Below are 27,985 nucleotides of genomic sequence, written 5' to 3'. Positions count from 1 at the left end.
GCGGAGCCATCTTGGTGCCCGCGCCGGGCAGGGACCCGCCGCCGCCGCTGCCGCCGCCGTCGCATCAGGACAGCGAACCGCCATCGGGCCGGGCACGGGGGGGCGTCCGCGCGCGGGGCCCCGCTGGCCATGGGCACCTAGAGCCGCGGGGTCCAACCGCGACGGGAGCGGCGGCGGCGACGACAGGCTGTCCCCCGCCCCTACCCGCCGGCGACCAGAGCCGGGCTCTCCCCGCCTGCCGCCGCCCGCGCCCCCATGAGGCCGGAGCCGCTGCCCGCCGCCCGCTGGCGCCGGTGACGAGCCGCCGGGAGGTCGCGCTGCCCCCGTCGCGGGCGCCTCGGCCCCGCCGGGCCGTTTTTAAGCCTCCGCGAGCGGGAGGGAAGTTGTCGCCCCCCCACCCCTCCCCCTCCGCTGCCCCTTCCCGCCCTCGCCCTCCCTCCGGTTCCTGCACCGAGAGTGAGAAAAGCACAACCTCAGGGAGACCTGGCCCTGCGCACAGATACCTGCTTTCCCTCAGCGGGAGCCCCGGAGGAGGAAACCGGCCCCTTCCCTCGCCCTCCAGCGCCGGGGCCGCTGGCGTCGGAAGCCTTCAGACCCTCCGTGTGCCCGGCAGGCACCTGTCCCGCCCGGAGGCAGCTCTCGTAGACTGAGCAACCCCCCTCCGCCTCAAGTACATTTTGTGGACATAAGCATTTTTTTAACTTTTTAAAGAACTTGGGTTTTTTTCTGGGATTTTTACGAGCTTCCCCTAGTTGAATACCTGCTTCTTCCACCTCAGATAGTGCTGGCTCTGATTTTCCTGGTACTGTAGTATGGGGATCGAACCAAAATTGAGATTTTAAGCATTGCAGGAGCCCTTAAGTCCATCCACCTGTTAAAAGTGAGCAGTGCTGTTTCTGTCTTCTTTTCCCCCCACGTCGCCTGTTGGATGTGATGGAACTCATGTTCGCAGAGTGGGAGGACGGGGAGAGGTTTTCATTTGAAGACTCTGATCGCTTTGAAGAAGACTCTCTTTGTTCCTTCATCTCTGAGGCAGAGAGCCTTTGCCAGAACTGGAGAGGATGGAGGAAGCAATCAGCTGGACCCAATTCTCCCACTGTCAAAATGAAAGGTGAGGTCACCCAGTTTCACTGGGATGCTCTTTGGACTCGTGGAAGTTGTGGGGCAAGGGAGATTGGTGGGTGAGAAGGAATGTCAAAGTTGCAGAGAAGTCACATGTAGGATCAGTGTCAGAATAATTTTTGACCAAAGATTGGAACTGAAAATTTTCCGGGCATCTTAAGACAAAGCTGTCTTTTGGGTAAGTTTTCACCTACATGCGCTCTGCAGTATTGTAGTGCTGCTTTTCTGAGTAGGTTTTGTGGTCTTGCTCTTGGAAATCTGAAAATAGTTTTCTATACACAAACTACAGACTTGGTTTGGAATAACTATACATAGGCTCCCACTTGCTTTGATTGAAATACACTAAGGTTTCACAGAGGTTTTTGTAACTGCTATAAAACTACTCATGTAGAGGCATGTAAGCCATCATTGTATAGAGCAGCCTGTTTTCCTTATCTGTCTCTTTAAATTTTACTTTTTTCTAGTAAATTAGCAAACTTTCTTTTGCAGTAGTAGGGCAAGAGGGCATTAAGACTGTCTCAAGTCATCAGACTTCAGTGTGTCTGCTTCAGGAGTAGTTATATTTCCTTTCTTTTGATAGTAATTTACTTTTAATAGCAGGCAGAAAATAGATAACATTAGCAATTTAAAAATACTTAAAATTATATAGCTACTAACTCTTTGCTTGATTTTTTTTTTAAAGTGAAGCATAATTTCTCTTTTATCCTGATGTATCGTGACCCTAGAATTCAGGTGGTGTTTACACCAAGCAGAGCCAGATATAGAGTTAGCAGAAATTACACAAGCTCTTTCTACTCTTAATTTTTTATCTCCTTTATTTTCTTTCAATCCAGTGTTAGTACTTTTCCTGTTATTGCTGACCTTTGTGACCATCACCTGTCTCATTAATATCTCCCTAGCTGGAACTGCAAAACTTCATTCTCTTCTGAATGTTAGCCTTACGTGACCAGAGAATGCAATTTATATTGAATTGTGCTGAAATCTGGCTGTGTTATGCTATGGACAAATGTTCACTTGTCACTGGATTAAGAAAGTACACTTTGCATTAACCATAGGCTTTCCAGAGTGGCTTAAGTTCTAAATTTTTAATAAATTTGAGAAATGTCCCTAGTCCTAGGTATGTAACCACCTGTGTCTCCCGACTAGTCAGGATTAGAGTTGAGGGTAGGATGGAAACTTTAAAAAAAACCAACCCAAAACAAGAGAGAGAGAGAGAAATGCTGAATACATGTCCAAGTTGGATAGCTCTCTTGGATCCTGCTGCCAGGACACAGTGATTTTAGTTTGGAACATTCTGCTGATGTAAAGAAGGGGAACAGTGTTGGCGTTGTGTTTTTTAAAGCTATGAATCCTTAGATGTAGAAATAAGCATTGGGCACAGGGCAAAGCATATAAACTTCATGTTTTGCTTGAAGTCTTCTTGCATATGTTAACTTGCTGGAAAGGAGCCGAAGTTTTGAAAACATACCGCTGTGGAAATAAAGACATCTATAGTTTGGCAGAGGTATACGAAACTGGTTTCTACAGATCTACAAGTCAGACTGATGTTTGAAAAGGTGATCGTTTTTGTTCAACTTTGAGATGCTTTTAGCCAGCTGTTCTCCACTGGTTCAGTGTATGATTGTGTGTTTTTCTGGGTCTTGGCCTAGTTCCTTTAGCTCTCTTGACCGAATTAAAAGCAAGCAGCGATTGCTCTCTCTGCTGTCATCCACCTGTTGCATTAACATGAAAAATCACTAGATTGTGCATATTTGCAATCCTCAGTCTCTTTCTTGACATGAGAAACACAATAGCTAACATTATTGTTGTGATAATTATAATAATTTACACCATATTGAGATGTTGCTGTTCTGGGTTCTGCAAACCTGCATAAGAAGGGGTTGTATCACTTGTACTTGGTTCATATTTTTTAGGTTTTAGCTGTAGAGAGACTTAATTCCTTTGTACAAAAGTCTTACTTTAACAAGAGAGACATTCTGAAAGGATACTGGTGCCTGCTTTAAGGCCTTTGCTGGCAATTCCCAGGCTCTGGTCAGAGTTATTTTGAGAAGTATGTGAACATGGATTTGCTGCCTAAATAATTATTTATCCACTCAACAAAGTCACATATGATATTACCAACATGGAACACTTGCAGCTACTTTACTGTATGCAGTGTGTTGCCAGCAAGTCTGGTCTGATGAGAGATCTGTCATCATCTGCGTTCTCCTTTGATTTGAGAACTCCCATACCAGTTTAAATTATTTTTAACACCTCTTTTTGACAGTGTTTTTGTAGTCAGAAAAAACAGTTTGTATTGAGAACTTGCTGGATCCTGAGGTTGTCCGTTGTAGTGAGTCTTCTAAAATGTGATCATTCTGAATTGAGCCGTGTGTTTTTATTTCCACAGTTTACAATTTTGCAGTGGCCTATGATGTAGTTGCCTATGCAAACAAGAAATGAGGTTAGACACTGAATTCTTCGGTGTTAAATGCTAAGAGAAAACAAGGGGAACTATATTCTGTTAGCCTTTTCCTCCAATTTGGAGCTCAGCCTTTGTTTTGATTTGGAATCAGCCAGACAAGTTATGTAATAGAAAGGATTTCTAGCTTTTTCAATTGTTTCCAGTTCGTCCTTGTGAGCATCCAGTTCTTCATTAATTAGTTCAAAGAGAATCCTCCTGAGACTGATGGAAGTGCTGTTGACTGGGGAGTCCTCTTAAACACACAAACTGCCTGCATACCCGTTATGGCTTTCTTACTTTTTGCAACTTTTAATTTCCTGCTTGGGTATTTTTAATATTATGATTACCCTTACTGTAAATTTAACAATAAGGCTTGGGGTAGCTTGTTGCAAATATACACAGTATTCACTGAGGTCACCACAGAGGGTCACCAGAAAGTTGAGTTATTCGCTTGTCAGTCACCCCATCAGCTTGCTAGAAAGATGATGGAAGGTGGAGAAAAATGTCTGAGTTTCTCTAATATGATCTTGGAATGGAATTCTTTATAAGATCAGGTTATCTTGAGTAGTTACATCAGAAAAATAGGACTGTAACTGGTTGGTTTTCCCTCATTTAATTTGCCCTATGGTGAAGTCGTCTTATATTACTTTTCAGAAGGGAGTTTTCTCTTTAAATGTGAAGGAGGAATGCATTGCATCCACTTTATGGATGCTCTTAGGCTTTGAAACTGCTCTCAGTCTCCGCTGATTCACCTGTAGTGAAATCCCAGAGGAAACTTCACCAAAGCATGTCAATTTTGGGAATACCAAGAGTCCTTTCATAATTTTGAATGCTTATTTTAGGAATGGCTTGTTCTCTCATTAGACTGCCTTTATTGCTTGTTTTTACCCCTCCTTTTTTTCCATTTTGAATGAGGTAATGCTTGTAACTGATATTTGGCTGTTGCCTGTATACATGATTGATAAGAAGCTTTCATCTGTACTAGGCAGACAGGGGGTTCATCTCTGAAGTTAAGGTGAATGGCTGTTTTGAAGAACAAGGTCTTGCAGTGTATTCAGAACCATGTGGGTCCCCGAGTTGGTTTGTGGCTCCAACTCACTTTCTTCCATATCAAATTGCATTCCACCTATTTTTTACCTTTCTACTAATGAATGCACCCACTTGCCTTTTCTCCACTTTTCTGGATAGGCTTTTCTTTCCCAGAAACCGTTATGAGAGCCATTACGATCTTCTCTTTTTCCCTTCTCACTTTTTAAAACAGTTGTATTTTTCATTGTAATTGAAAGAAGCCCAGTGTTTCTGCAAATGTTTTGTTATCAATTATCTTCACATAAGGATTTTTGTGACAGAGGTCTTAGGAGTAAATGTTCAAGTATGCTCATTATCTCTACAAACCCACTGTGGCTTTGTTTCATCTTCAAAGCTCCTAATCTCTTTCCCACTCTTAGTCCTTTCTATTTCACAGTTTCTGAAGCATAAATGTTTACCAAACACTTAAGAAGTTGCCATAAATACTGTAGGATTGCTAAATAGTGTGTTCACAATATTTTTGCTCAGTTTGTATTTATTCATTCACACTGGCTTCTGCTGGAAGTGTGCTGATGAGTTGTGTTGAAACTATTTTCAATAGGCAGCTAGTGAGAAAGATTGATTTTTTTTTTTCTTTCCTTTACTGTAAGCTTGAACCACTGTATACTGTATTGCAGAACACCCTCAGACTTAACTAAGAATTGATGCAGGCAGTGATCTCCTAGAAAACATTCTCATTATCCAGCCCCAGACAGTTTATGTTCTTCCAAACCGTTAGGAGTGCCCACAATGTTAAGTTCTGGGCACAGTGCCTCAAAAATGCAAGCTGTAGAGAGGGAATCATTGGCAGAGAATAGACAGAGCCTGAGGTGAGGATATGATCAGTTTAGAGAGACAACCTGATCACAGTCTGAGCAGTGTCTACACTGGTAAAATGACAGTGACTGATCTTCATTAATTTATACAGACAAGGAAGAAATGGCTTAGAGAGCAACACTTCTTCCTCAGGACTGCCAATAACTAATAAATTAAAAATAACCCTTCCTCAAGCAGTAATTGCAGAAAACAGCAGCAGCAACTTGTAGTCTCTTTCAAATTCATACTGTGCTCTTCAGACTCGTTCTTTTCAGAGAAGAGTGTTGGTGTTATCCAAAGTGTGTCTGCTCCTTGAGCCTGGTGAAGCTGGAAATGAAGACTGTGGTTTGCTGCTGTTTTGTTACTGGCTATTACTGTGTATTATAAAGTTACAATTGATTTTTCTTTTCTTTCTACTTTATTTGTGTCTCTGGTATTAAGAGGGAGATTATGTAATCAGCTCACATCTCTGGGAGGTACAGGTGTAATACGTCTTGTTTGTTGTGGTTTTTTAATTTAATACAACACATAACAAATCTGTTTTAGCCCAAATATATCTGTTGTAATATATCCAAGTTCACTAAAAACATTAAAAATCCAAAACAGTAACTGTTGAGCAAAAGTATGGTATAGCTCCTTAATGAGTTTCTTTATAGAAGCAACAGAATTTTAAAAATATAAATGTTGGTGGGAAGATATCACAAATGTTTATGAAATAAGCAGAGATTAGGTGTCCAAAGAGTAAAGGTGATGTGAAAGTGAAGGCTTACCTGCTAGTACAAAATACATTTCTCTGTATTTTCTCACCCTAGTAAATTAGTTTCATCTACGTTTGTACTCTTATTCCATAGTGGCTGGTGGTGTTGACTTGCTATATAGTAGAAGCAAAAGTTCAAGTTGAGGAAGGGACTTACTGGGTTGTAGTACGAGGTGCAAAAGGGACATTGATTCATTAGAGCTGAGGACACCACAGGGAAACTCTAGAGGCAGTCATTTATCAAGACTGATTGGCATAATTAAATGCACTGCTTCAGAGCTGGGAAGTAGATTTCAGAAGCTGTCTAGAAGTTTCTACCAAACAAAAAGGTGGTTTCATAATGCAGTAATATCTCTTTCTTTTGGAAGGATGACAAGTTGAATGACTCTCACACATTTGTCTCTTCATTTGCATTTTCCTGTGCACTTCTGAGATAATTGAATGTGTGTACCCCTCTCTTCAGAAATGGGTACCAGAGAAACCACATAAAGAAGCTACCAGGAAAAGATGCTTTTTTACTACTGACATTTTAAATGACCAGCCAGTTTTAACTCTGTTGTGGTCTTCTGGCCTTTTCCTTTCGATAGGCTTTCTCTTCCCCTCACAAGAAGTCTTACACATTCTTTCCCTATTTTAATGTCTCATATTTCTACTGGGAAATGTTTTGTCTACTGGGAAATGTCTCATTTTCTCCTGTCTCATCTTTCTACTCATCTTTCTTCCTGACTTCCATGGATTTTTCTTTTTGTTTGTTTTCTCCTTCCTTTCACCTTGAGGAGATCCCCATGTTGCTGAATGACTAGAGATCACAGATGCTCTATTTGCATTTCAGGCTGACTGAAGCTACAGGGGTTATTCTTATCTGTGGCATGTTTACCTCTGGGGAAGCAAGGGTAAGGATTCAAGTTTGATCCTAGACTCTGGATTGTGCTCTCCCTTTGTTTCCTACCCCTTCCTTTATCTCCTTTTTTTTTTTTTTCTTTGACCTGTTCTTCATTGCTAAAAAGTGGGGTTTATTTTTATCTTGTTTATTTTTTACCAGTAGGTAACTAGGTCTGTCCTGAGGTAAAAACAAAGTGAAGGCAAAACATCTCAGGATTTTTCTCAAGCAACACTTCAGGTTTGAAGTGTGTGGTTATTTGGGCAAATGTAATTCTACAGTGAAATGTAAATGTCTTTTGATTATTGAGTATTTTACTCAGAATAACACATGTTAAAACAGCCTTTTCTTTTCATGCTTAAAAGGTTTTTTTCATGCTTAGAAGTACTGCTTATGTCACTTTGAATACTAGCACCAGAAGTTGCTTTTTTTGTTAAATTAATGTATTTGAATATCTATATAATGTGGTGCTGTAAGCAGGAAGAGCAGGCAGGAGACTAATTTTGTGTGTCTTATAGCCACCACAGAGAGCCTCGGGTTTTGAGCTGTGCCCCCTCTGTGTACCTGGGGTCACCCATCAGCGAAGCGGTGGGGAATGAAACTGGGAAAAAACATCCTGCAGCTTCTGGAGTGTTGCTGATAAAGGCCAGGAGCAAGAGAGACCAGACTTTTTTTTTTTTCTGCTGGATTATAAAATGTGTAGGAGAAGATGTAATTCCTGCCCTCATAAAAACCCTGGAAGATTTAGAATTAGAGCTTAGTTACTTTCAAGATGCGTCTTTATTTCTAGGCAGATTACTCAATTTCAGAACCTTCATTTTCTGGGTCTGCTTTTTGCTAATGTCCTACAACATGGGTGAATCTTTGTATTCACTTTGACTGTTATAGATTTTTTTGTGAGTTGCTGAGTTCAGAGCGATGGGAAGTTTCAAGAAGCCAGGCACGCTTGTTCAATAGGTGGACGTGTCCTCCTATGAATTGTTTCATGAATTGCGTTGGACTGTTGTCAGTTCCATGCTCCTCTTGCTCTGGTTTGGTGTTGCTTCTTGTCATCAGTTTTTTAAAAGATTAAAGAGAAGCGATGCATAATATACAAAATGTTTAAAATACTGGTTCTAATTTCAAAACACCATACCACACATTTCTAAGTTACCTCCTCTGAAGCTGTGTAGTCTTGAGCAATAAGTATAGCGTTACCGACCAGAAGGTTCTCATACTTCTCGTAATTTGTGTGTTTTTTGATGCATCCTTTCTTCTTCGTTTCTTTGCCTGTAAATGGCAGTGACATTCTGATAAGGCTGTGGATAGTTGCATAGCATTTTTAACAGAAAATACTGCAAGTGATGTCTTTGAGCACATTTCTTGATGGTGCTTTAAATGCTATGGGCAAGGTTTGTGGAAAATCTGCTGTTTTGATGATGTTTAGTTCATCTATACTTGCTTCCATACAGCTAAAACATACTATCTTTGAAAAGAATGAAACAAAGGAGCTCTGTCAGGCTGTGATATACATGTTACAGAATCACAGAATCGTCTAGGTTGGAAAAGACCTTGAAGATCATCTAGTCCAACCATTAACCTAACATTGACAGTTCCCAACTACACTATATCCCTAAGCGCTATGTTGACCCTGCTCTCTGGAATTCCTTATTTTGAGAAAAGTGATGCTGTGAAAAGTATCTGGTTTTAATAAAATATTGTTGCTATTATGAATCATTGTTAGTGTTTTTAGGTTGCTGCAACAAAAACCTAAGAAAGGAGAGAATGTCAGTATTTACCAATATCAATTAGGAGAAGGTTGAACGCGTTTAAGATGTATACAACTGGAAAATCTGTGCCTTGTTTTTTCTGTATTTATCTAAATCTCTACTGCTGTGTAGTTAGCACTGAAAAAAATTGAAAGTTAAGACATTCCCTTTCCATAGAAGAGGAAAACCTGAAAAGATTGCAGGAGTAGTGTCTTTAAACAAATTCTTAACATCCTCATTCAGCTGCTGGAAGTAGGGGGACCTGAGTGTTATTTCTTGATGTCTCAGTGACTTTTATGCCTTTCTTTTGTCTGCTAGCTTTAATTTGTGGCTGTGAGATCTATAGTAGAGCTTTCAAGCTTCTTTTTCATATGGGATAAGGATTGGCATGTAGAAGAAAGGGAAAGGATAAATGGATAAGATGGAGGGAGGAAGAAAAAAATCTGTCCTCAGTTCTTTGTGGGAGTAAAGCTGGTTGCTGGAGGGGAGAACAGACTTGAGAAAATGAAAAAGAGGGAGGTCAGAGACCAAAACCAATACAGAAAAAGAAGTCCACATTTTTTACAAAAATATGAATAGGTAGTGTGATAAAAGAAATATTACTCAGAATTTGTCTGCAAGCAATGAGAGTCTTTACAGGAAGGCATCCAGCTGTACTTTTTTCTCCCAAGTTAGGACACTTAAGAGGCAACTTACTGAAGTAGTGAGCAGGTGAATACCTGGGCCATCAATTCAAGCTTCCTCCTCTGTTCAGAGAGATGAAAAATTGAAGCAGATGATCATCCAGAAATATTGGTAAATATGAGTAATTCATTGGTGGAGAACTGAAAGTGAAAACACCAGTTTAAAATCTAATTAGTATGGTTCTTTATTTTTTTCCAGATAAACTAGTAGAAAAAGTAAATTGCAGCTTTTCTGTTCATTAGGCTTGAGATCTCTAAAGATGCTGCTTTGAGCATGTCTCCCCAGCCAGAACTAAAGAAAAAGTGAGGCAGCCTTCAAATCAATGTAGTCCAGATGGTAATATGGACTCTTCTTTAGATATATTCATTAGAACAATGCCTGCGTGCAGCAAAGCCATTCTTACTGGCATCTTCCAGTGTATGTGACAGAACAAGATTCTTCCTTGAAGTACAGAAAAGTTTGCTGAACCTGTGAATATTGAGTATTGTATAACCTTATGGAACCTGTCCATGTCTTGGTTTTGGTCTTTGTAGGACTTCAGGTTTACTGTTCTCAGTATGTGCTCACGTGTGCCTGACTTTGTGTATGACAAATTGTGATTCTCAAGACTTACCCTCTAATATTTTTCTTTTTAATATCCATTATATTGGAATTCTTACCTGGTAAATTTGTATCTGTCTCATCCTTGTTAATCCATGTTGAGGCTAATTGAATAGCTTGAATGCCCAGGTTCCATGCTTCTGGGAAACACTGATTGCTGAAGTAAAAATTATTGGTAAGTATTTGGCATTTAAGCTTCATGGTAGCTGGTGGGTGTGTAATTAATAGGTGTATAAATGAGATGACAACTTTTTCTGAGAATCTAATATCTTTGTGAATTCTATAGGGCATCATTTAGTAATTCTCTTGAGCTGTTTACAGTTCCTGCTGCATATTGCATGTAATTCCATTTCCTACTTCATATTTAGGTCAGTAAATGCTGAGATGGGAGAAAAAGTGAAATGCAGCTGCAAATTTGTTTACCAGGGCTCCAGGTGAAAATATTTGTAACTTATGCCTACATGTAACTTTCATGCATGGCTTGAAGAGAAGGTGATCTGACAGAGAAGTTAGTTGTATTTGACCTTGAATGCCTTTGGAAGTTTTCATTGACTAATGGATTGGATTTAAAGCAGTAGTGCATGGGGTCAGCTAAGCTGCTTATCCCTCTCAAGGACAGGGAGTTAGGTTTCCCTGGCTAGTTATGACCAGCAAGTGTTTCAAGACTTCCATGGACGTTTTCAGAAGATGTTTGACTTTGCTTCAGTCTTGTGATGTTGGAGAAATCTTGGGAGATACTGTGCATTTGTCTAAGCAAATTCATGCAATGGACTGTAGTTAATCAGTGGCTCCACAGTTTTCCAGTGGCGCTTTTGTTATTATTTTTGTGCACTGAAAGTTATAGATATGCTTGTAATTAATTCCTCCTCTGTAAGCGTGCTGTAGCTGCCTGCTTGCTTCATATATTCCTTGGTACCCAGTTTTGTTTCCCCCTTCTGTTCTCCCTATAGGTGATGTGGGGGAAATGGAAGAGAATTTATTTCTTGTTAGAGGAGGAACTTTCTCCAGCTGTAGGATACTAAGAAATGATCAGATGGATGCCTTACTTTGAGCAAGAGGAAATGTAATTGCTGTGCGGTGAGAGCTTGAGGAGTGCTAGGGACTTTGGAAGCCTGTGTCCCACAGTGGCAGTTCAGGCTGGACAGGGACTGCTGTGCTGCACCTTTGAACTGCGGTGGGACAACCTAGAATTGAAGGACATAACTGGGTGGGCTCTGTAACCTCCCATACAGCCATAGACCTGGGGTTAGATTTGGGGATATTTTTATGAAACCAAAGGAGATAAAAAGGGGAGTCAGGTAAAATTTTTTCAAAAGCATTTAGATATCTAACTGACTCCTGTCTATGAAGCAGATTTGTAAACTTCCAATCATTTTCCATTGGTGATGTTAAGAGGTGGTATCTTCTTTTAGTTCCTGACAGATGTTGAATTTTTTTTTTTTTTCCCCTAGAGGTGAGAATGCCTGATCCTTGATCTATTATTTTCAGACAATAACTCTCCTATCACCCCCAACAAAATTGGCCTGATCTCATTCTGGTATGCTCAGTAATGCAACTCTTCAGTGTTTGCCAGTGCATTTGTTTGGAGGCCAAATGATACTGCTCTGGGATTTAGACACAGGAAAAAAGCTGGTTAGAGATTAATTTTGCATGTAATACTTAAGGATTGATACTAATGGTAGAGAGCAGCACATTAAATAGTAGAGGTTGCATGGTGTTTTGTATGGCTTCTTTCAGCATCTGAAAACATTAATACTTCTTGGTAGAGATTGATCCTCAGCTTTGATGCAGTCTGACTTTTCGATTTGTGTTTATGTTCCATCGGCTACATGCAGAAAAAATACCTGGTCCATGTTGGTCTTCATAGTTTGTTTTTTTGTCATAGATCACTGGAGATAATTTTGAATTCTGAGCTTTTAAAATACCTTGCATGGGGCAGAAGTGGGAAGAACTGGTAGTACTGAGCCCTGCTTTCAGGAAATGGGAGCTGTTTGATGTCTGTGGTCTGAATGCACAATCCCTGTTATGCAGTATGCTTTCTGCATGGGCTGAGAGAGCGAGGGAGTAACAGTGCAGGGGAAATGACTTGCCTGAAGCTGATCTGCTTCATCAGCTGTAGAGTTATTCTGAATCCAAGCTGCCCAATTTGTCATGAAACCTTGGCCAGCACTGGCATGAATACAGTGTTTTGTAGCACTGTCTGTCTTGCTTTACAAAAATCTGCTGTTCATTTTAGGATTTCTAACAGCTGTCGGTTGCTTGCCCAGGCTGCTCTTTTTTTGAGGTGAATTCTTTTTTTAGGGAAGGAAATGGAAGGGTGTTTGGATTAAGAATTTTCTTGTCTGAATTTCCAGAGGAGGTTGTCAAGTTGTGAATGCTGCATTGCCTGCCTAATGCTGGTATTACCGTTTTGGGATCTCAAGCATGTTAGAGTGGGTGAGAGTTGAGAAGAGAGCTTACCGACATTTTGCTCTTGAGATGCAGAGCTTATGAAGAGGCAAATAGATCTCATCTGGCATAAGGCATCAACATAACATCAGATACTCCAGTTTCATCGGCACAGCCCTGTGCAGAAGATTTTCACAGTTATTGCATAGGAGAAGCAATAGAGTTAAATGGAAAATGCACCTTTCTGATCTGGATTTTACTTGTGTTTGGAGAGGTTCTGACATTTGCCTAGAGCAGATGTTTTCTGTAGGTGTGTTGTATGCATTTGCAACAAAATCTTGTGTGAATCGTGAGGCAGAACTTAGGTGACTAGGATCTTAGGAATTTGAGTTTAGTGATGGAGGAATGTGCTGGTGTTCTGTCCTGGAGTCATGAAACTAAATAATGGATTTTGGTTTAATCTTTATTTCCCTCCCTTCCCCCATCAAACATGTTTTTGGTTGCCAAATATAACTTCTAGCTTTCCACCTTTGCCTTGTTCTGACATTCTGACTTGATTCAAGTGGGTTTTTTTTCTAGAGATCTGGTTTATAATATAGTAAGAGTGTTGTAGATGTCATGCTTTAAGGACATAAGGAAGACAAGTTTGTAAGGAAGGAAGGGAAATCTGTTCTTCAGCTGGCTGACCTTTGGAGTGCAGAAGAAGTTTTCAGATGTGCAGCTCTTCTTCTGTCTACTAATTGCAAGAGGACCTGTGAGGGATGATTACACAGCAGGTTATCTGCTTGGCAATTAAAATTTACTTGGGCATATTGAAACTCTTTAGTCATGTTTACCAGTGGTGAAAGGAGGAATAACACAACAGGGGTGGTTATTTTTCTTATTAATATCTCATGCTGCTCTGAAGAGAGGATTTCTTCAGATGTTTTGCCTCCGAAAGTGTTCTTGCTGACACAGGAAACTGGTGTATTGAGAAGTTTGCCTCCATCTTCATGTAAATTGTAGCCTCTTGCTGCAAGGAGCTGTTTCTTATGTTATATTTTTAAAAGCCCTTCATCAGAAAACATTGGCCTTTTTCTTCTGGCATAGGTCTGCTCAGCAGAACTAAGCACTCCAGATTTCCTCTGGTAACGCCAGTACTACATTATTTGGTTGAACTGTAATTTCTCCCTATTGATTAAGTTGTGACAAGAGTAACAGTATCCCTGCTGGCTGTTGTTGCAGTTGGATTATGGCAGACAGTGATATTTTGTGGAATGAAAGAATGTTTCCGAATAATTTCGTGGAAGTTTCCAAACAAAGTTGTATTTGGATGGTCTGACAAGGTGATCTGAGTAGCTGCCTGGCACTCAGAGGATGCTGAACTCGCTCCCCTTGTGTCTCAGGTTCTCATCCAGTGTGGTACAGGGCTGGGAGATCTGATTCTTGGCAGAGAAGTCTCGTTTGGAGAGTGTGGGAAGAAAAAGGAACCATTTCCCCACAAATCTCTAGAAATTCAGAGAAAGTAAATGCTGCATGTATTAGTGTGAGCTATGCAGGGTAACATAAGAAACCCCACTATTCATCTGTGTCTCCTTGCTTGTTTCAACATTGTTTTAGCTTTAAAAGGAGGGGCACTGGTAACTGGAGCATCTCAAAGGAAGCCTTTCTGAAGTTAGATCATGACCACTTTATACATCAGTAGAAGGTTTTGCTACTGGTAGAAGGTTTTTGCTAACAGGAAGAAATGATGAATTACTGTAGGGAAGGTTGAGACATGGCTGTGGGATTTTTGGCATACTCTTACTGATTTAAACTCTTAGTGGGTTAGGACTCTTGGACCTTATGCCACATCATGCATCTTGTAAGTTTTAGTTCTGTGATCAGTTATTGCTTAGCATTATGAAGCCTCACCAGCTCTCTTTTTGTTGTGCTTTTTTATGCCTCAGAATCTTGTGGAAGTGTCACCAGGAGTTGGCGTAATAGTTAAACACTTTATTTTTAAATTTACATCTTTTAAATCATAATAACATAAAGATAAAATATTTTTTTTAACTCAGTCTAATATTGAAACAGCAGGAGTTGAGCTGAGTATGTGTGATCCCTCCCCTATTAGGTGCTCAGAGTCTTTCAGAAAAATTAGTTTGGGATACAGTCTCTATGCTTGATGTTAGCATGGTGGTGATGCCATTTTTCCACCAGTGAGCAAAGTTAGGTCAGGTGGTTTTTGGTTGGGTTTTTTTTAGCTCTGAACACATGCAGAGAGTGAGTGTAGAAAACCATTGTGAAATAGGTTTGTCAGAAATGTTTTTTTTTAATAATTCAGATGACCAGAAGGGGAACTGCAAGCTTTAACAGGTTTAAAATTACTGACACTTGAAAAAAACCCCTACTCATCCACTCTAAATCCACAGTGTGATTTAGAATTGTATTCTGTAAATCTACAGGGCTTGTGTGCAAATAAAAAATGAGTATTTTTTTTTAATATTTTGATGTATTTTAAGGACTGCCTTATAGAAGAAACTAATTCTTGCTTCCTAAAATGTCTTAATCTTGGAGGCAGAAGTCATGATGTCATATGTTTATGCAGTCAGCCAAATTTTGAAGGGAAGTGTAAGTACAGCAGCAAAAAGATAGTTTGAGCCATTAAATGTTTTGACTTACATGTATGAGCTGTTTGTGATGCAGTGTTAAGCAATTTTCAGAAATTGAGCTGAAATTTGACTCTGTGCTTTTGCTGTAGGCGGCAGAGACTTTGGGGGTGAATTGTACACCCTCCTCTGATAAAACAAACCTTTTTGCATCAGATTAAAAAAACAAAAAGCCATTAAAATGTAATTGTGATGGTTGTAACAGAATTTGTGTAGTAATAGTTGCTGCAGTTTGTCAGTTAAGCGTGAGGTTTCCAATTCTGGACCATAATCTGCCCATCTGGGATTTGTATTTTTAATGGGTTTTGGCTATGAATCTCATCAGTCTTATCCAGTAAATGCTAATGAAAAAGTTCTGTTGCTTATTTGTCTTCTCAACTGTTTTGTACATAAAAATGTCATTCTGTGGCTTAGGGCTGATGTGGACCTCCTCCCGGTTCTTCCTTTCGCTTTCCATGTGGTTTTATTGTATCTCTGCATTTGCTACCCTGTGACATTATTCTTAGTGTAATCTCACTGCTGCAAAATGGTTATGGGGCCCATATAGAGTTGTATAACTGTAGTTGAGGAAATAAGAGGTATAAGAAAGAGGTATAAGAAAGAGATCCCATTAGGGTTTTAATACTGTTAGTAAGCTTACAGGGGTAGTAGCAGTGGAGGAGGAGGAGGAAGAAAACAGCAAACAAGAGAAGCAAACCTGTTTCTAAATTTAGAAAAAAACGTATTTTGTCATAACTTTCCTTCCTGAGAGTTCTGTACTATTTACAGGCAGTAAGAAGGGTATGTGCAGATTTAACAGGTGAATTACATGTATAGAAAAATACAATCAAGTAACCCTGATAGTTCTTTTTTTGTTTGCTTTATTCTGTGAGCAAATCAAGGTACCAGTGATCCAAACTGAATCTCGATTTGTCCTCTGGTGCATTTTGTTAGTTTGTTGATCACTTAGTTCTCTCTAGGTCTATGTTTTCAATTATAAAAAAAAGTGTATATATGTGTGTGTGTGTGTATATATATATATATGAATTCTTGTGTAGTAAGAATATCATCCTGCCATATAACCCTAGTGAAGAAAACCATATTTTAGAGTTTTTCCTGTGGCTAACTTTGCCTGAAATACCTGATGATTGCATTACAGTGCCCTATCCTGGCTGTTTTTCTCGATCAGTTTAGCTGCACTTGCTACCCTGTTATGAGTATGTGGATGTTTTAAAAATATAAAAAGATTGAGAGAAAACAAAACCAAAGGAGCCCTCAAGTCAGAATGCTCCCTCCATTCATCTTTTCAGAGCAAGCTTGATTAACAATCAATCATCAGCAGCATTTGTAGCATCCTTTCTCCGTCAGTTGATCCCTATTCTTGTCTTACCTAACCTTCTTAGTCTGTCACAGCATGTGGAAAAACTCGCACAGATGAATTCCACCAAAAGCTACTGTTCTCCATTTGTTGTTGCAGCTAGCTTTGTGAATGCTGAGGTGTTTTGCAGGGAATTGGTTTGGAGTGGGTAGTATCAGAGAAACAAACAGCAGAAACTTTATTCTGACTTGGTGCAGCAGGTGTTCCAGTGTAAAGGAGTTGCTTATTTTCTTAAGACTGACAGTGCTTGAATAGTTGAGGAGCTAGGAACCTGTACCTTCACATCAGTTTCCTTAATCTGTAAAAGGAAAATAAACTCCTACATTTTAGCAATACCATGGTTTGCTTGTTTCTTACAAAAAACATCATGGGTTTTTTTTCCCCTCAGTATAAAATGGCATGGAATTATTAATCTGAAGTAGAGGAATGCTAATTGAAGACAGCTGGGTGTCAGTGTTTGAATATTGCACTGTGTCTTCAGCTTTTCAGATGCTTTGTTCTGCATGTAGTCAAGCTAGACCAGAACTGGGTGCAGGTGGCAGCTCCTTGTGTCTGTTCAGCTATTGGGGTAGGACACTGTAGGGTCTTGGTTCAGTCTTGGCGTCCTCATCCCTCGGCTTGCCAGTTTGGTTTCTTCTCTTGTATTGTAATTGGGGCAAGGAAGTTCATTCTTGGTGCCTTTTCAGTACTTGGCATGTTTGCTGAGCTGCTGTAAGAGTAGTTCCAGTTGTGCTCAAGCAATCTGTGATGTGTATGTACGTGTTCACTATGAACACCACTGAGACCAGCTGTGTGATTTGAAACGATCATCTGCAACCCAGAGAGTGATTTTTTTGAAGGGAAATGAGTTTCTAATTTTAAGAATCAGAATACAGGCCTGAAAGAGGGCATCTTGAGTGAGATTTTTATTTATTATATAATGTGCTTTTTTAGATAATCTACTCTTGACATATGTCTAGCTAATCTTTCTTTTACTATCTGATATAGCTTCATAGCTGCTCCAGCAGTTCACCTGTGAGCCTTTACAACAGAAGTTTCTCATGCTGTTCAATTTAGTTTGAACTCTTACCACATTTTCTCTCTCCCCTAACTTTGGCATGGGTGTTTAAAGGTGAATACTTATTCTATTGTTTCAAGTGCTTGTATGTTATCTCTCTCCTCTACCTTTAAAATTAAGTTAGCTATTTCAGTTGCTTTTTTTATGCTAAGTATTTAGTTTCCTTCTGGAGCTTGGTGGTTGTGGTTCAGCAGTTCATATGTTCCAAGTCTTACAGGCACAGACTAGAGTAGCTGCAATAGTTCTTCTACTCAGGTAGCGAGCTTTTCCTTTACCTCTTTGAAAACGTAGCTATCATGTTTGTGACTGCATCATGAAGCTTACATTTAATTGTGCTTAGTCTGTTTTACTCACAAGATTGTAATCCCAAGACTATTCAAGCATGCTCTTCATATTCTACCATTTCTGTGTATTATGTACTAGTGCATTATAGATGTGCTGTATTTTTTAATAATGTTACCTGAAGTTTGAGGAATTGTGTGGGACAGGTATTAGCTACCCATCTTACAAGTCTGTGCTTGAAAGCCATAAACCAGCAAGCAGACAGAAATGTACCTTTACTTCTTGCATAGGCTGCAAGTATATTAGTTCCACACTTCTGAAAATATTCCCTTTCTGATGACTTCCTAGTGCTGGGACCTACCCAGGGAAAATGTTAATGTGACAAAAAACCGACTGGTGGTGGTGTGTCCGTGACCCACTGAATCAGTGCTGCTCTTAGTCAAATCCTCTTTGAAAAGAGAACTAAAGTTAATGAGCCTTGTAGACAGAGCTTTGGATGATAAATGCTTTTGAAGGAAGAGAAAATACCTTATTTTCAGACTTCTGCAACATGCAATATCATGTGTCTTGTCCTCAGTTCAGAGGTGAATTTTGTTTATTTTTAAAAACACATATGTTGCTTTCTATAGGATGTTGATTATTTGGTAAAATGGAAGAACAAGTAAGAAAGTATAAGTAATATCCTAAACACCTTGTATCTAATTTATTTGAAATGAAGAGTAAATTTTTAATTCAAAAGCTCATATTTCATTTTGCAATGTTCACCTTAGGAAACTGTTTTTTAAAGAGTACATTCAGAGCATTCATCTTCGAGTATTATAGAGTTCAAGACAAAGGTGAAGTTTTCTGATGTTTCCTGCAGAGTTTGAGACCTGAAGGAATATATTTCTCTGGCATGTACTTAAAGACAACAACTCTGAGAATAAATTTCTACAAAGGGAAAAAGAACAAGTGAATAAACTAAAACCAATGGCAGAGTTTTAGAAGGAAATGTACAAAAGATGAAAAACAAACAAAATATTTTTTAAGAGTTTTGATTTAGGTATGTTATGGTTAAATGTAATGCTTGCTCTGCTTGCCCATATTTGAGAGTTCTCAGCACTTCTTGGTTTTAGGGGTATCAGAGAGAAAATATATCACTGACTTAAGTCAAGGGGCATTTTACTGATAGGCACTTAACTAAAATAAAACAAGCAGAAATGCTTAAAGTGCATTCTACAGTAACAGATTTATCTTTCTACGTGGCAAATCCTGTAGAAAGCAATGTAATATTAACCATTTTTTAAATGAGGCTCGTAAAACAGGTTTTATAACACTCCCCACATACCTCCTTCACTTGTCAAGATTTCATTCTGCTTATTTCCAGTTAGTTTTACTGTTTAGCTTTTGATAGTTGAAGTGCTTCACTTAATTTTCTTCATCTCCTCGTTCTGTCTATAGTTGTATTACTTTGTTCCGCTCTATTACATTTTGGACTGAAGCCAGTGGGAAAGGTGAGGGGAAATGTGAGATGGGGACCAGGGATAGCTATAAAATCAAAGCTATAGGCTCATCTCTAAAAAGATAATGCAGCCTAACATGCCATTTTTCTTAAGGTGTATATAGCAAAAGCAATGTGTCCTGCCTTTGCACTGCATCTTATCGCTTGCTGTGAGATTTGTTCATTTGCATTTGTATTTATCCATGTGTATGTATAGTTTCTTTTTAGACATGTGTGTCAAATGAAAATAACCCAATGGAAATAGCATAATCAGATAACAAATACATTCAGTGCTTGGCCCAGTTGTTTTTTCTTTCAGTTTCATGTAATAACTCTTGAATATTCTCATGGCCTCTATTTTGCTGATTATTCAAGCAGTTTCTTCTCTATTTGTCTATCATGGAAACTCAATTACTGTACTGAATGAATAATAGCTCAGTTTGAACATGATCTGTTTTTATGAATAATTGTTGGCTGCAACTTGTTACAGGCTACCCTATATTAGGAAAGGTTAAGCAACGTAGCTACACTTGCATCCCTATGTCCGTAAGCCCTGCTGGCACAGAAGTTGTTTCCACTAGTGAAAATGCTTTTTTGTGTGCACAGTTTGTGTTGGCTGTTTTGGGGTTAGGGTTATTTTTATTGTTGTTGCTCCAGCAGGAATAATGATGTCTCTGCTAAAGTTTTAGCTGTTACAAAATGGCTATAAAAATCAAACCTGTAATTCACATGAAACAGTAGCAAAAAGGGTAGGATAGTCCTCATCAAAGCTGCGTGTTCCACGTAGTAGTAAATAGATGAGACATGATCTATTCAGAATGGTTTAGATGCACTTGAATCCTGCTTCTTAGGTAGGAAGGTATAGATTAGATGGCCTCTCAAAATCCTTTCCTGACCTGGGTTTTGCTAGTCATTTAACCGGGAAGTGAGAATTGCTTGAGCTTGCTTATGCTTTGCCCGTGACTTTATTCTTCCAAGACTTGAAATGTTTCCTTTGTTCTGCTTGGGTCATCATGTCTGCTTCCCAAGGGGAGGCAGTGATTCTTGATAGTTTTGCTCCACAATTTAAAATGATCTTCTCCCTTGGATAGATTTATCTTGCAGATTTGTCAATTCTGTATTACTTCTTTGATTTCACTACTGTATCATTTTTTATATTAAATTTGCAGTCTTCCTTGCTGTCCTTATTTTTGCTTTCTGAGCAGAAGCTGTGATGGTTTCTCCTTTTCTCTGTTAGCAGACTTTTCCTTTTTTTTTTCCTTCCTCAAAATATATTTATTATAGAACCTGAGAGTACCTTTTGTCTGTTTTGTTGATAATCCCTTTTGATACAAGTAGGTATGAATCCACCAGCCTTGGATTTGTGTATCTAGAGATAAACTTCTTGAATGGATCTCTTTTTGTTTAGGACTCAAAGGAGAGTATTCAGAGTTTAATTTAAAAGCACCTAACTCAGACTGTCCAGCTGACTTTACAGGAGGCCTAACAGGAAAAGACCCTCTGATGCTCGGAGTCACATTCAAGATAAGTGTCTCACCTTGGCTACATAGGGGACTACCCCCTTGAAAATAGGGCAGTTAAACTTCTTAATTTTAGTATTTACATTGTGTGTCATTAGCTACTGTGAATACACCCTCCCTTAAAGTATCATTGAACAATTATTTTCTACTTTACAGTTATTTTCTACTATTTCTTTCCCACATCTCTTTTTTCTTATAGAAAATACAGCATTTTAGAAAGATGCATGGTCTTCTAGATAACATTATTGCTTTTCAGATTATTTTTTCCCCACCAGGTTTGACTGCTTTCAGCTTATTCTGAAAACGTCTAAGCTATGTGCTGTGAATGTCTGACTGTGGGTTATGATATGCCAGATAATTGGCCACCTGTCTTCTGCTGATTGCTACTAACACAGTACAGCTGAAGAATCAGTTAATGAGTTCAATGCAAAGTCAGCCTGTGTAAAATTGTTAAAATCAAGCTGGCTGATTTGTACTGCAGCAGATGAGGAGGGCTTGTGTTGTCTTCCCACTTAGAAGAAATGTTTTCTCAGGACAGGTAATTTCAGTAACACTTGTCAAAGTATTTTTCTTGAGCCAGTTTAGTTTAGCTTGAAAGAGAACAGCTACACTGTATAATGGAGAGATTGGAGGGTAGTTGCAAGGATCATTCTACTGCTCCTGGCACCATTGCTACTCTGCTGGTACCATTGAGAACTAGTAACTGATAGTATGTGTGTCCTAGTCCATTGCAACAGTAAGTAAAGTATTTTGAAGAGTAAGATGTACTGGTAGAATAATAAGCAGAATGCATTTGCCTTTGCTGCTTTTTTGTCAACTTAGTCTGTCTTTAGCATTTCTAATCTAACCTTCATACCCAGCACCAAATCCTTGTGAAAAGGAAAACTGTCCAGGCTGCAGGCTTGTAGCTCTTTGAAGAATGTGGAGGTGTTTCACCTGGTACTGAAGTCTTTTTTGAGTCTTGTACCTTGTAGAGGTTGTTTAGGTGTTATGTCTTTTCTAGTACTGTGTGATGAAAGACTTGGATAAAGTGCCTCTATACAAAAAGTGCAGTTAAAACCACAAGAAATACCTCTCCTTTTGTTGCTCAGAGCAGTTTCAAGTATTCAAGTGCCTCAGTTTGGACCTTCTGTAGTATCTACTATTACAGTAGTAGCAGCAATGATATTTAAATTGACTATGTTGCACTAATTAAAACCATTAATTTTTTCTTAGTAATTAAAAAGTAATTTATTTTTTTTTACTGACCTGATGAAAGCTTTACACCTTTTCTGATTGTCGAAAGTGGAAATGAGATTACTTTTCTGCCAAAATCTTGTTTATCAAAGGGACGCTCTACTTTTCCATTGTTCATTTTACAATCTGTTTGCATTTGTGGATGGGATTATGGCACTGTAAAACAGAGGCTCTGTCTATAACATAGAGTAAAAGTCACTGTTGATGGAGAAACAATCCTGATGGTAAAAAAAATGACTACCTGGGAGAAGGGAATGCTGCCTAATGAACCTAATTTCACTGCAATCAAAAAACCATAAATGTGGATGTTTGAAAACTATATTTTCTTTCCATATTTATGTAATCCTTCAATTTGACAGGTCGGCTCAGTACTGGGGGAGATGTTGGCTGCTTTGCTGTGTGCATGCGCTTTCAAAGCCCTCTCCTTTCCTATCTGTTTCCCAGCTGTTTGGACTGGAGGGTGTCTCTAGGCAGAGGGTGAGAAAGCCTTACTGACATCAGGGCTTAAGTTTTCCTTTGATATGTTGCCTGGAGGCCGGTGGGGAAGGAAAGCTGAGGGCCAGATTGGTTTACATTCTGGCTTCCAGTGGTGTTTTAGAAGCTGGTTAGGGAGGTGAAGAGACATAACATTGAATATCTGAAACTGAATTAATTAGGCTCTTGGCAACAGGGTTTGGAAGATGGGGGAACCAAGGCTGCTGTACTGATGGATCAGGAAGTGATCGCAATAAAGCAGTGAGGTGCTTGCAGATAAGACAGGTCTGGCATTTTGTGTAGCGTGTAATCTAGCTCAGAGCAAAGCATAAACATAAGGCTCCCATAGCCTGATGATAAGAAATCCTCATCTGTGCTTAAACACATAAAAAGTGAAGCTAGTTTGATAGAAAGGTGGTGGTTAAATGTATTTGTATAAAACTCTTGGTGACTTCAGTTAAGATCCTCTTGGGCTCAGTGTAGTCAGCACTGTACAAGCACATGAATTCCCAGTTGCTTCTGTAAAGAACTTGAAACATAGAGACAGATATCATATGAAAGGTGGTGCTGAGGGGGATAAAACAACAAATACTATTTGAAATTAAAATCTTGTAAATAGCTGAATACTGAATGTTACCAAAAAAGTCAATACTAAGGTTCCTGGATAACCTTTCCATTGCTGTCTTGTGCATATACACTGTCATATTTCTTCTCTGTGTAATCACCTAGCATTCACAGGATGTTGGTGCCATGTTCTAGCAGAAGTGTGGGAAAAATATTTGGTTACCTTAAGCCTTGCTAAATGGCTTCAGTTTTGTCAGGAGGCAAAGTTTGAGTCACTGATGTCTGCTAGGCTAATATAGCTCTCCTGACAAAGGATTGTTTTTCTTTAGGAATGTGTACCCATGCCCTAGGCATCTGAAAACAAACATAAAGTTGGCAGGCAATTCTTTAGAAAATTTCTGTGCTGCCTTTTACTGTCTATCAAAATTGGTCCTTGAACTTGGTGAGATAAGAGAGGAGGTAGAAGAGCTGCCTGCTCTGATCTCTTTAACCTCTCATGAGTTTTGTTCTCTGAATGGCTAATTGCATTTTGTGTCTTGTTTTGCTAGATGGGCTGGTGATCCCATTGGTGGAACTGTCTGCAAAACAGGTTGCATTTCACATTCCGTTTGAGGTGGTGGAGAAAGTTTATCCTCCAGTGCCTGAGCAACTGCAGCTTCGAATCGCCTTCTGGAGTTTCCCAGAAAATGAGGAAGATATCAGGTAATGAATACTAGTTCTGTTTCACTGATGCTTAAGGAAAAGTTCTGTTCCCTAGAGGAGAATGGTTGTCCATTTGATGTCCATATATTTGCTGCTTCTGCTGTTCTCATATGCATTTTGTAATACGTGGATGGATTACTGTGGGATATCCTATAATACGGGTTTTTATTTTGGGGTGAGCTGCCCTGCGTATGTCCCAGGAAAAGCATGTACACTTGCAGGTTCTGTGTGTAAATGATAGCAGAATAAATGCACCCTTTAATTTGTCTGACAGTGACTAGTTTGTAGAGTTTTGTCCCTATGTTAGTCTTACGCAGTACTCTTGCCAGTTTGAATCTGTTGCTTGAGTCAGAGCTTTAACTGGGTTTGGAAATTGCCAGGGAGGGCTGGGTCGGTATGCTGTGCAAGCCTTTTGTTGGTGTAAGTAGGAGAATCAGAATTTGCTGACTACATCAGTGATCAGAGTGGATACAGAGAGATGACTGTATTTCTTATATTTCCACATATATTGTGTGAGTACGTAGTCAAAAACTGTGGTTTTCGATCTTTTACTGAAGTATTTTTGCTGAAGCTTTTATTCTATAGGAGGCCTATCCATGTAACTGGGCATTCAGAATTTTGTTGCAAAGTAGTGATATTACACTCTTTTAGAAAAAATCATCCTGAAAGTTCTTAGATGCATTCATCTAATGTTCTTGTATCAGATGGGGGAGGTAATGTTAGAAGTGCTGATGTAATCCATAAGATCACCTGTGGGGAAATAGAGCAAGCCAGCTGGTTGTACATGTTCATTATACTGATGAGCACAGGTGTGAAAGAACCTCACATAAGCACATGAGTACAAGGAGTTTTTACTGTGGAATACTAACATTGGACCTTGAATTGATATTACACTGTATATAAAAGCTTAATTTTAGGCTATGAACGTATTTCAGAGCCTTAGGTTGAAATTCCTAGAACTACCCATGGCTATACACAAACCCATTTAGGAAAAGACTAACAATTTTTATGGTTGAACTGTAATGGAGAAATGGCAGAAAAGAGCCGGACTTCAGCTTAAAGGTGAAGATAGTAAGGATTTTTCAAAAGCCATGTCAACGAAGAATGCAAGAGGATAATACTGTGAAGTTCTCAAAAACAGGCTGATCTTGACATGCTATGTGTATCTCTTGCAGATTGTATTCGTGTTTGGCAAATGGCAGTGCAGATGAGTTCCAGCGAGGGGAGCAGCTGTTCCGGGTGAGGGCTGTCAAAGACCCTCTCCAGATAGGTAAGAACTTTGCAGCTCCATGTCTCTAGGTATTTCAGATTCCCAAAACCATGCCTGCAATGGGACAGCTCAGGTATGACCGTGTCTCAAAATGAGTTTTCCTGGCATCCTAGACTAAACTCCTAGCCACATCTATTCTTTGTAATGCCTTGAGCTAAATGCTATGTTTATTTCAGCCTCAATCAGCTGAGTGAAAAGCCAGAAATGTTCTGAAAATTAGATCCTTAATCTGTCTCAGCATTTTGGAAAAAACTGTCTAGAATGCCTTTGCCTCCATAATGCTTAAATTCCTCATTGATAAAGACAACTTGGTTTTCTAGTGGTCTGATCATGTGAATACCTTGCCTAAAGTGCATGTATGGCAGAGAGGAAGTTTGCAAGGTTTCATTATTCTCGTGGCGAAAGAACTGTATTAATAGTATAGTTAGTCATGTAGTATTTTGGCAGAAGGATTGCTGGACAGTGGGTTTTATCACTTCTCACTTATCTTGTTATTTTTATGTTTTGTGGTTACAGAAACTAATCTTATCTTAAACAAAGAATTGGACTCTGGATTTTTCGTTAAATTCTTGAAGTTAAGAAGAATGTTGAGCTGGCTTTTCCAGTGACAGCTGTTAAGACAGGGAGGCATTGTATGAAATAGAGACACTGGCATGTCAAGGTGGGCCATGTCAATCCAATGCAGATTTGTCATTTTTTCTGCAAGTATAAGCTTCAGAATTAGAATTGGCATGTGGGAACTGAGCCTTGTTGTAATGAGAAAAATAATAATATAAAAAGCTGTATAATGTTAAGGAGGGAAGTTCCTGTATTTTCCTGTGATGAGAGATAGAGACTTCTATGAGCCTGCTTAGTTGCTAGTACCAGTAATACTTAACTCTGTGATGAGTGGAATGAATAAATTTAGGTAAAGGACCCTCAAAAAGGGAATAAAAGGGACTCATACTGTAAAAATTCGGGGAGAACAAAAACAGGAGGAGATAGTCATTGGGATACACAAATTGCAAGAGGCTGATGAACTGTTACCTGAATATAGGGTAAAGCATTTACCTAGTCCATTGTCTACTGTAATAACAATAGCAAGAATTCTTGGAAATGGAAGTGAAGCACTTCCTCATACATAAGGTATATTGAGTTGTCAGTGAGACCAGATAGTAATTTTGGAACATCAATGAAATTGAGCTAAATAGGATTAAACTAACTTTTGAGTGTATTCATAAGCTCCTGATGTCAGGACTGAAATGCTGAGAGGCCTCTAAGGCATCTGCTGAACTTCAGGAAGGCAAATGTTTAAGAGAGACAAAATGAGTTAAAATGCAACTGGCTGAAATTCAGTAATCCCTGGGACTTTCACAATGGGAAAGAGCAGAATATTGAATATATAGTGCTAAGACTGTGGTCAAAACTTGTTTCAGTAGTAAATTAAAAAGGCGAGGAGGTGTAAAGCAATGTAAGTGAACAGAGGCTGGGAATATTAGTGCAAAACCTGTGCGAGGAGGAGAGGAGTAGGGAAAAAGAGGAGGTGGTGAATGATACAAGGGAGGAACTTCTCAAGTACACATACAGCAACTGGGCTTCTTGACAAAGGATTATGTGTGTGGAAGGGAAGGAAGTAACTTTGTTTAAACAGTGATGTTGTTTCCTCCTTAGTAGGGGAACTTTATCTAATGGAGGGATTTTAATTTTTTTTTTTTTTTCCATGAGTAGCAGTCCAGAAGCTGGGCAGTAGAGGTGGGGTGGATATAATTTCAGTTGTCTACTCCAAATGATTTTAAGATGTGTGGTTGCAGTTTTGAATTTCATATACTGACAAATGGGAAAAGAAATGCAGGAAATTAAGTGGCCCTTGAGAGGGGATTTGATTTGGAGGGGGATTGGGCAGTGCATTGTGATATTGTGATCAATATGACAAAGCTTGAAATGTGCTTTGTGCTCTTTTTGTCCCATTTCCCTTTGCAGTATAAGGTTGGGTTTCTTTAAACGTGAGTAATTTTAGTCATCTTGCCCACGTGCAAATCCATATCCATAATTTCTGAACAATAGCACCTCTTCACCACATTCCAAAACCCCACTTTTTTACTGTGTTCTGCTGTATATACACAAAGAATTGGCTTTTGTAGACCTTCTCCTGCACATTCCCCTTGTAGCAGTCATTACCCACCTCCTTGCACTGAAGACCTTATTGCTGTTCTCAAATTGAGGATAACTTCTTAAGCCAGGTAATAGACAGCCCAACCACACGGGATGCAATACTGAACCTGTTGGTCACCAGTGCAAATGAGCTAATCAGTGATGTCAAGATTGAAGGCAGCCTGGGCTGCAGTGATGATGCACTGGTGGAGTTCACAGTCCTAAGTGATATGGGTCAGGTGAAGAGTAGAGTCAGGACCCTGAATTTTAGGGAAGCAAAATTCCAGCTCTTCAAGGAGTTAGTAGGACCCCCTGGTAAACTGCCTCAGGGACAAGGGAGCAGAACATAGCTTGCAGATCTGTAAGGACTCTTTCCATACAGCACAACAGCTCTTGATCCCCATGTGTAAGAAATCAGGAAAGGAAGGCAAGAGACTGGCATGGATGAATTGAGACCTGCTGGTCAAACTAAATGGCAAGAAGGAAATGCAAAGACAGTGAAAGCAGGAACAGGTATCCTGGGGAGAGTATAGGGGCACTGCCTGGTTGTGTAGGAATGGGGTCAGGAAGGCCAAGGTGCACCTGGAGCTGAACTTGGCAGGGGATGCAAAGCATAATAAGAAGGGCTTCTACAGGTGTGTCAGCCAGAAAAGGAAGGTCAAAGAAAGTGTACCCCTGCAATGAACAAGACTGGCAAATTGGTAACGGTGGACAAGGAGAAGGCTGAGGTACTCAACAACATTTTTGCCTCAGTCTTCTGTGGCAGTCTCTCTTCCC

The 27,985-nt window shown here is 39.5% G+C and overlaps 1 protein-coding gene across 6 annotated transcripts in view; it reads left to right on the top strand.

The window, feature by feature from the left end:
* Positions 1-23: 23 nt before the first annotated feature.
* The window catches only part of ZSWIM8 (zinc finger SWIM-type containing 8), a 63,518-nt gene continuing 35,556 nt past the window's right edge, over positions 24-27,985 (top strand). For 2 of the 6 annotated variants that reach the window (XM_074874631.1, XM_074874635.1), the window contains exons 1-3: positions 25-1,111; positions 23,655-23,808; positions 24,984-25,078. In XM_074874631.1, the coding sequence (XP_074730732.1) occupies positions 934-1,111; positions 23,655-23,808; positions 24,984-25,078 (427 nt within the window). In that variant the 5' untranslated portion in view covers positions 25-933. Of the gene's footprint in view, positions 1,112-20,879; positions 21,371-23,654; positions 23,809-24,983; positions 25,079-25,654; positions 25,740-27,985 lie in introns of those variants that run through there. The other 4 variants (XM_074874629.1, XM_074874630.1, XM_074874633.1 and 1 more) reach the window with 4 other exon arrangements.

The sequence above is a fragment of the Strix uralensis genome, chromosome 7, assembly GCF_047716275.1.
Source record: "Strix uralensis isolate ZFMK-TIS-50842 chromosome 7, bStrUra1, whole genome shotgun sequence".
Taxonomy (NCBI): domain Eukaryota; kingdom Metazoa; phylum Chordata; class Aves; order Strigiformes; family Strigidae; genus Strix; species Strix uralensis.
The sequence above is the reverse complement of the archived record's forward strand: the minus strand, read 5'-3'. Positions and strand labels throughout refer to the sequence as shown.